This window comes from Hypomesus transpacificus, chromosome 2 (genome assembly GCF_021917145.1).
Source record: "Hypomesus transpacificus isolate Combined female chromosome 2, fHypTra1, whole genome shotgun sequence".
NCBI lineage: Eukaryota > Metazoa > Chordata > Actinopteri > Osmeriformes > Osmeridae > Hypomesus > Hypomesus transpacificus.
In genome coordinates this window covers 5,362,247-5,371,787 of record NC_061061.1, presented here as the reverse complement: position 1 = coordinate 5,371,787, position 9,541 = coordinate 5,362,247, and the positions used below count along the sequence as shown (strand labels likewise).

At 41.7% G+C, this 9,541-nt stretch overlaps 1 protein-coding gene across 1 annotated transcript; it reads right to left on the bottom strand.

Annotated features, from left to right (window-relative positions):
* Positions 1-1,201: 1,201 nt before the first annotated feature.
* On the bottom strand, positions 1,202-2,374 carry mc2r (melanocortin 2 receptor). Its single transcript, XM_047039674.1, has one exon. It carries the CDS (start codon positions 2,360-2,362, stop codon positions 1,463-1,465), a length of 900 nt encoding a protein of 299 aa, XP_046895630.1. The 5' UTR covers positions 2,363-2,374; the 3' UTR covers positions 1,202-1,462.
* Between the last annotated feature and the right edge of the window lie 7,167 nt (positions 2,375-9,541).

The following is a 9,541-nucleotide window of genomic DNA, read 5'->3' as shown; positions in this document are numbered from 1 at the left end:
ATACTTGGTTAAAGGCTGAGTTGTTGCCATCGCCAGTGAAGAAAAGACAAAGAGAGGTAATTATCGGAAAAATAAGCCCCGACAGGGCGAACAGCACCCCGACGCGAAGCAGAGGGGTCTTGCTTTGCCCTGAAGGGGCGAAGTAGACCAGTCATGCACTAATATTTTGATTGCAAATGTGGGGGGCGGGGGAGGGGGGTTTAAGTGAGGGGGACGTGACCCCCCCCAAGTTATATTGTGGCGACGCCCATGGTTTCATATGTAGGCTGCGTTTGTCTGTACAAAGTATGATCCCATCTGAAGGACTTACATTTGTTGTGTCTATTCCAATATGTAATGATGGTATTCAATTACACAAATCTGTGTTCTAGAAAGAGTGGTCTGGAGTCACAGATAATATCAGTTTTAATGCACCAGTTGGGAATCAACAAGTACAGAGCTCTGGGGTTGTCTCCGTTCCCCTACCCGCAACAGAGTTTGGGTTGGTTCACAAAGTCCAACTAACTATCTGTCCCTGCCCCAGTGCAGTAAAACAAAAAAACACAAGAAGAGGGTTGAGCTTGTTCTCCTGTGCAGTAGGGAGTTGTTCTTGCCTACGTCCCACCTACCGACTGAAAATGAAGAGAGAGACCAAAATACAGCCCTTTTCCCACACTCGGTGGTCGAAACTCGTCTGTATTGTTCCTTTTTCTCCACTTGCACCCCTGACTCCCCCCGCCCTGTGTGAGACACAATGTTTAAGCCTGACCACACTTCAAAGTTCATAAGACAGATCTTTAATAAGCACAATGCATAACTTTAATAAGCATAACAATATATTCTTTAAATCCCCCCTCATAATCAAGTAGTGAATAGGCAGATTAGGTGTCAAGTGTCCTTAAATATCATGTTTCACAAGTAGTTGTGTCAACTTTCAAGCATGCCTTCTGTGTGTTCGGCGTTAATTTTTGTCATACGTTCGTTTGTCATATGTTCGTTTTAGCCTACATCCACGGACTAAATTGAATGAATATTCTAATCTCGGGCATTGCATTGTGCACAGGACACATTTTTCTTTGTTTGACCTGGTAAACCGTGAATAAATCTTTCAGGCCGTTTTCGGAAGATGCAATTTACCAACAAGGTGAAGAACCAACAAGTTAACACATAACTTGAACCATAATCGGGCAAGGTACAGTGCAATGTAGTCATTGCAATAATACTGGGTGTTAAAACACACATCTAGGATAAGTTAAGAAAGCAGGAGTGTGAATATAGTTTTCTTTGTCTTTTTTTTACTGCAGTGAAATAACCGCCGCTCTATGCTTGTAATGACTAACACAAAACAATCACAACTCTCAAAGCGTGAAAAGGTCAAAATTGGTACAGCAAGTCACTGTTTCATGAAGGGTTAGGGTTACATTATCATGTATTATGCTTTGGGATTCAACATAAATAACCAAAATTGTATTCTTGTGGTTAATCACTGCATTGAATTGGAACAAAAGAGCATCTTCCTGAACGTGTGCCTGAGTTCAGCACTGCGAAAAGCATAGATGGCTGGGTCAATTACAGCATGACTTATTAGGAGGACTACATGCAGCTGGAAGAGGGAACGGTAACACTCACAGTAAGGGTTAAGGGGGCATACCATTATGATGAGCAGGTGCAGGAAGAACGGAGCCCAGCAAGCCATAAACACGCCAAAAAGAATGGTGAGAGTCAGGGCACCCCTTATACTGCTCCTCCGCTGCTGACTGGTTCCTGGTAGCGTAGCAATCTTCCTAGCATGCAAGCGTGCTAAAAGAAACATGTGTACATAGAGGAAAAGTATAAGGAGTAGGGAGATGAAGAAGAACACAATGAAGCAAATCATGATGATGGTGTAGTCGAAATGAAGCACCATGACCACACTGGCCACTCCACAGAGTATCCATATTCCCACGAGGATGGTGGTAGCACGCTGCATGGTCATGATGTTGTGGTAGCGAAGAGCATGGAAGATGGTGATATAGCGATCTAGAGCAATCGCCAGAAAGCTACACATTGAGCCAATGAAAGACATGATCAGCAGGGAGTCCATGACATCGTCCAGCTTTCGCTCTGAATTGCCACGTGAATCAAGTTGACCCATGTCTGCAAACAGCAGCATGAGGTTCTCCCAGGTCTTGGACAGACTGGCAATAGTGTTAAAGCCTGCCAGACTACAAATAAAGCAGTACATGGGTGAGTGAAGGTTTTTGTTGCGAATGACAGCCACCACCACTAGCAGGTTCTCCACTAGGCTCACTATACCAATGGTGAAGAATATCTGGTTCGGGATTCTCACTGCCGGGCAGTCTGACATGTTGACGGGGGAGGACATGGAGTTAGGAATATCCATTATCGAAGTGTCCATATTGGTGATCATCGGACTGTTTTTTATTGAAACTGCGGGTTTAGAATGCCAATGCAGCTGTGTGACTCCACTCTGTTTAAAATAGGAATTGAAAGAGGAATTAGAATAGAAACCACACTCTTTTCATAAAAGATGGCCTTTGTTTAAAGGAGCTACGTTGGCATGCCCACTTTAAGTACCCACTTTTAGACACCTCCATTAGCGTTTCCTTGGCTTGATGGTTATTTATGGAAGGAAGGAAGACAAGCATATGGATCACCTGTGGAAACAAAAATGTGTACAGACTGTAATCATTCCACAACTCACAGGTCTTTGACACGCATAAGACAAACTAGTTTGCCCCTGACAAAGCTTTTTGTTAGGGGCATGGACAACACATTACATTATAATCACATTAATAAGGATGTGACAGTATTGTAATAAATAAAGTAACAACATAGTAACTACTAGTAACTACTGTCTAAATAATATGTAGTTTATAAATAATGTATCCATTATCCAGCATAAAATACCCTCATGTAACAATGTAACAAAGGAAAAAGCATATTATTTATTGTAAAGTCAAAGGCAGCTGGATTTATTTATAAAATGACAGCATTCAACAAATAATACATGTAGTTACGCTACACTTAAAATTAAAATGAACAGATTTTTTTTATATCACACACTCAGTCACACTTTACTGGCTACAAAAGTACATTGTGAGTGCAGCAGCAGGTGCTTTGCTTGTGCACAGGAAGCAACAGGCTAGCAGCAATTTCAGCGACAACATCAATTTCACTGCAACAACAACAGAACACAACGTCAATCAACATGGAACAGCCACCCAATCTACATCAGCAGACTTGGTTAAGAAAGTGGCAACAAAAGGCTAAAGACGCACTTGTTCCGGGAGTACAACCAAGTTTTTGGATCCATGGATCAATACAGCCACTCTGCTCCATAAATGTTGTGAATGCCTTTGCCATGCCTGAGGGCGAAGATCTCTTTAAACATGACCTATCCAAAGTAGGGTTGATGGCACAATTTAAGTCACCTCCCAGAATCAGTTTGTGAGTGTCCAAGTTAGGGAGCGAGGACAGAAGCTTATAACAAACTCAGTGTCATCCCAATTAGGAGTGTAAACATTGACTAGAAGAACATTGGTCTGGTAAAGACAGCCACTGATTATAACAAAATGACCATAGGGGTCGGTGATGATCTCTGTTGGTAAACTGTACTTTCTTATTAATGAGAATAGCAACGCCTTTTGAGCTACCATCATGTCTGGAGTGAGACACTTGGCTAATCCAAGCTTTACGCAAACGAATGTGATATTTTAACCGTAAATGTGTCTCTTTTAAAAATACAATATCGGCATTGAAAGATTTGAGGTGAGAGAGAACTCTGGATCGTTTGACCCTTAACATTCCACAAAACAAAGCGTACTACTGAATCTATCAGAAGAAGTAACCACATCAATGTGTTTTGAAAAAAGGGATTGTACAGTATATTACAGAAACTTGAGGGGGCGGTAAGATCATAGTGTAAGTAGACATGTGCTCTCCAAAGCCATACATAAAGCTGAGGTAAATGGGACTGTGATAAAGGCGTGTGTCCTGGGATAACCAACATGAAAAAAAGGGGGGTGGAAAAGAAAAACAAATTCAAAGAATAAACACAACTGTAGTGGGAAAAACATCACACTGTTGTAATTATGAAGATGGGTAATAATTATGGATTTACTAAAACTTGTAATCACTTTTGAGTATATGCTATATTATTGGAAACTAGATGCAAAGTTGTTGGCTGATTATTGTTATCCCCAGACAATGGTAGAAGTAATAAAACCCCAAATATAAAGGTTGAAATATTAAAGGATGAGGAGGGAAAGGAGCATGTGTATGCTTTCATAAAGGACCAGGATGCCTAGCTATAACTTATGAGACGTATTTGTGGCCTTACGCCCAGAAGCCTAATGCAGCTGGCTGTTCAAGGTCAGAAAGAGCCTAAATTGGAAGAAGTGTCTATGTAGGAAAGTGCCTGTTTTTAATCCTGAGACAAGAGACCCACTTGGTAAGATTACCTAATGTCTATGTAACCAACAAAGATCGTACCATATACAATGGGGAGAGGACTATATAAGTTAAATTGTTTGGAGAAAACTGTCTGATCACGCTCACGTTCTATTGTGAATCTTTGTTACCTGAGAACCTAGAAAACACTTTGCATCAACCCTGCTAAGTTCCAGTGCTGTTTTTAAAAATTTGAGAATTGACTGAACATTTGTTTCATCACAATATGAGCAACAACAATAACACTGTCCTAGATCCTCCTCTATTAATGAACCTGAGGAGCATCGCAGGCTTATCCAAACTACAGAACTTCCGATTGACATTTCCTAAGATACAATATATTTATATATATATTTTAAAAATAAACACATAAAAAGCAGAAGCATCACAGATGAGACAAGACAGTTCCTAAAACACAGCGTAACATATTCACATACAGCAGCATAAGATCATAATAAAACATAAAGCTTGCTGCGGCGTGTGATATTTGCAATGTACGGCACGAGAAGGTCTTGCAAATAAATGAGTCCTTGTCGGCTGAATTGATATCGCTCAAACAAGAACTCATCCATGTGAAATGAAGGATCTTGGCGATCGCGAAGAACTCTATTGGTATGGAAAGCTAATCGAACTAGAATATAGCTCCTTGGTCAACTGAGTCTCTCAAAAAGGGAGCTGCCATGTTATTTTCCAGGGTTGTGGCAAGTTTATCCAACTACAAGTTGCTTTCACGAACCAAAAAGAGGGGCTTTTTTTTCATCCTAGCCTGAAAATTAGCTTGCTAAAACGCTTAGCGAGCTACGACGAATACCCCCCTGTAGTGAGGTCAACAAGACCACACAGAGCCAACATCTTGCCATACCCGAAGAGTGATGCAATCACATCAGACAAACCTAATCAGCCCTTGTGACACCCTCAGTATGCTAATTACCCACCAAACGCCGATGCAAAGGAACCATAGAATTGGGGGGGGGCCTCCCCAATCTACATCATCAGCCCTCCTGCTAGCTTGCAAGCTTCAAAGGGCCTGCTTGAGACAACACGTCTCCAGCAACCATTTGCTATAGGTTTTGGCGGCAGTTGAACAAAAACATACCTTAATACGCCACAAGGTGAACCACAAAAAGTATTTTAGAAAATGATTCCCGCTCCGCAGTCTGGCATCTACACAATCTTTAGCTCATAAAAAAGAACGAGTCGTGCTAACCTACCAAAAAAAGTTTGGCGCTGAAATTCCAGCCGATTGTTGATGCGTCTATGTTTTATGTAGAACTAGTTTCTTCAGAGCGTAATAGGATTTTGGTGGCACGGTTTGACGCGTGATCGGTTTACACCAATAAGGTAGCTGCTTTTGTCAACATGGATGGATATGGTTGGCAAATAGAGGATGGGACCATGCACGTCACCTGGATGAGCAGAAATTCGGCCCTTGACAGTATTTTGCATTTGATACACTGCGGCTGCAAAAGTGCCTGTGAGACAGGCAGATGTTCCTGTTTTTCTGCAGGACTATCTTGCACAGACTTATGTCGTTGTTGTAACATTTAATTCATTCATTCATTCTTCCACAAATGAAAACAACCAAGGCCGTAGCCATGGAATCAACATTGGGGGGGACAAATACATTTTTTTATGATAATTTTCGACAGCGTGCGTGGTTGATTGTCATAGAGTAGCACATTTATATTTTTATATCAATATATTGGGGGCGGGACATTTTGACCAGATTTGGGATGTGTCCCCCCCAATATGTATTAAGATTACGGCCTTGAAAACAACACTGATTAACCATAAAAACAATCTAACCCTAACCCTATGAAAAATATGAAATACGATATATAAAACTGTACAAAACAGAACAAGGAAAAACAGATTAAAGACACTAATTCCTCACTGTGAGTGTCAGGACAGTGATCTTCTAGTTCCTCAGTTTATTTTGTGTTGGCACAATTAATAACAACGACATATGTCGAGGGGGACAACATGTGTGTGTGATAGAAGGTGTGACCCATCTGTACTCTACGTTAAATGCTATGATCCTTTAAAATGCATAGTAGCTAAGCTGGCATATGCCCTGCCCTAAATCAACTCCTGGTTCAGTCCTAAATACATGCGTCCTTGGTACTCTGAACCATCTGAATGGATTGGTCCAAAACTAAGCAGGCAACAGTAGGAAATGTAGAGTATCACATAAGCTTGTCTCTCCTGCAAAGGACTGGATCTAGATTTGGGATTGAGCAAGACTGAGCGTTTCTTGCCAAAACTGATTTCAGCACATGTTCTCCTTTGCTGCACAGGACAGGCTTAGAATGTTTGCCTTTTACGTGTGTTTGTGGTCCTAGTTTCCTACAGTTTGAATATAGAGAAAGAGCCTCCATTCTGTTTTCACAGTGGCTTTAACCTGCCTTTGTTAGTGCTAAATGCAGCAATACGTTATGTCACTGTTATTGTCAAGAGTTTAATAAATTGTACTTTACGGATGTAACGGGGTTAGACCTAGCTGTAAAACCAGCCTGGTGGGATAATTACTTGTATGTGAGCAGGCCTGTACAATAGCAAAGGGTTTACAATAAAGGTGATGGAGAAGGTGTGTAGAACACACCTTATTCTTTAGAATATTATTACTCCAGATTTCTACCGGTATAAGTGAGTCAAAGACGGTCTTAATCTGTTAATATATCATCTAACTGGCTGGAAGGTTAGTCCCTTCTGAGATGGCGCTAAGCATAGGCTTCACTTAAACAAACGACTTAAGTCTGTGCAAGATAGTCCTGCAGAAAAACAAACATCTGCCTGTCTTACAGGCACTTTTACAGCCGCAGTGTATCACATGCAAAACACTGTCAGGGGCCGAATTTCTGGTCATTCAGGTGACGTGCAAGGTCCCATCCTGTATTTGCCAAACATATCCATCCATGTTGACAAAAAGCAGCTACCTTATTGGTGTATACCGATCACGTGTCGACCGTGCCACCAAAATCCTATTACGCTCTGGAAAAAAACTAATTCGACATAAAACAAGGGCCGCCCATAGAAATTGCTGGGCCCCTGAAAAGGTCCAGTGAAAAGGTCCAGTGAATGGACCCCCCAGGTCTTTACATATTAAAACGTGTGTGTGCTCTCTCTCTCCTACATAAAACATATGTAAACTAAGAGAGACTTACTCAGTGATGGGAGCTACATTATAGCAAAACAAATACATCTTCATACATAAAACTTAAACAAAGTTTAATAACTATAACTGAGAGGCCTTAACAACTTGTGTGGCGCCGGGCCAGACACACACACACAATTTCACAAACTGAGATCTGCTACACTCACCACATTTTCTAGTATAAAATGCAATTTCTAAAACTGGTTGTTCCCATCCCTGATTGTGATTGGCTGTATCGCATTCCATGCAAGCCCCCACCCCTCACCCCTCGGCTTGAAGCAACGGCCGCGGTGGATGTAGGTGGTATTGCATGTACGGTTAGGTTTCCGACTCTTCCGGTCGTGATTATTCTATTAACTCCATTCAACATGTACAAAACTATCTCCCCCAATAATTTTTGTTTGATTCTCGAACCTGGCTCATACTACTAGCTTTTTCATAGAATAATTTTTCCCGATTTTTCCTAAGTTTGAAACCAATCCGAAATGGGTAAACTAGCAACCCATTTATTTGCTTAGTCAAGGAAAGTTGCCTGCAAATGTGCTCGCGGATACTAAGAGGGCACGAGCCCAAAAGTTCAAATTGGCCGATAGCCGATTTACAATAGGTGCGTTCGACATGGACTGCGGCTGCATGAAACGACCGGCGAGAGTAGCCGCTTGCAGTCGGGGAGGAGTTGAAAACGGCTCTGTGAAGTCGGACATTCCAGCTTCTTGTGGTTTGCTGCGTTGATGTCAGTCATGGCCGATCAAGCGCTGTTTGCTTACTTTACTTTATTTATAATTTAACTTAGTCTTTCCGTTAGTGAAGAGGCTGACTAAAACCCTTTCTTCAACACATTTTTAATTCAATTAAACTTTTTTGAGCGTTGGCGAAACTGAAGGTGTCCGAATATTCCAAAACACGCGTCAAAGTTGTCGTGTGTGAGTCTGGCCAATCATGAAATAGCTGTGTCGTCACTTGAACCCGTGCAGTTGCTCTTGAGAAAATGCGCTCGGCTACACAGCCGGCAGTTCTCGAATTGATCTCACGGAACTTTGATGGCGACGTCACAGTGACGTGTCCTCAGCGCCGTCTCAAGTCGGACAAAAAGTCTAACCACAATGCACTTTTTCAAGTCAGCCGCCTGCAGCCGGCTGCGGCGCCGCCTGAAGTCGGGTCATGTCGAACGCACCTATTAGCTCTCGGAGCTAGGGAAAAAAACAGCCACTGTTTAAAGCAGGAAGACACGGAAGTGGAAAGATGGCCGCGTCCAGTCTCGCACTCTGGCTTGCCTCACTGCAGCACTTCTCATAGAAATGAATGGGAACGCCATCTTGGAAGACAAAAGTAGCTTACTAGTTATATTAACTCTATGATTCCATGCCGTTGTAAAATCCAGCATAACCTCACAGGTTGTCCTCATAACATTCTTTAACATTCCATATTACTGCGCATCGAATATTTCAAATAGAAAAAGACGGCAAAGATGTCCATCTGGCTGTTGCGTGGCAACGATTTATGTAGGAACTATACTTTGTAGTAGCGGAAGAATGACGGTTTATTATTAAACTATTTTGTTTCTAATTGTTTTTATTGATGAAACCATATCAAATATTTGTAGCAACAGTTTTAGAAAAGCTGTTTAGAAACTCCGCTTCGCGTCGTGCCTAACAACTCCCCTTACCTGTTCTAAAATCAGCGTAAACCCTGGCCTCTTGGGGCTTATTGCTTAATTACCTGCCTTCATCTTTGCCTATTATACAGCCATCTTCCTTGTCTTTCTGGATGCAAAGTCTTTTATAATGTAGTTGAAGTCAATTTGTTTAGCCATTTCACACAATGGAAAGTATTGTGATTTAACCTCTCCTGGCTCATTGTGGGGCACAAGTAATTTTAAGATTTTGAGTTTAATGAAGGACCTTTCTCCTCCTGCCAAGTTACAGGTAAAGTGCAGAATGTCCTTAGAGCAATGCA

Excerpts from the sequence above, each read along its gene's own strand:
- mc2r (XM_047039674.1), bottom strand. The coding sequence starts at position 2,362 with ATGGATATTCCTAACTCCATGTCCTCCCCCGTCAACATGTCAGACTGC.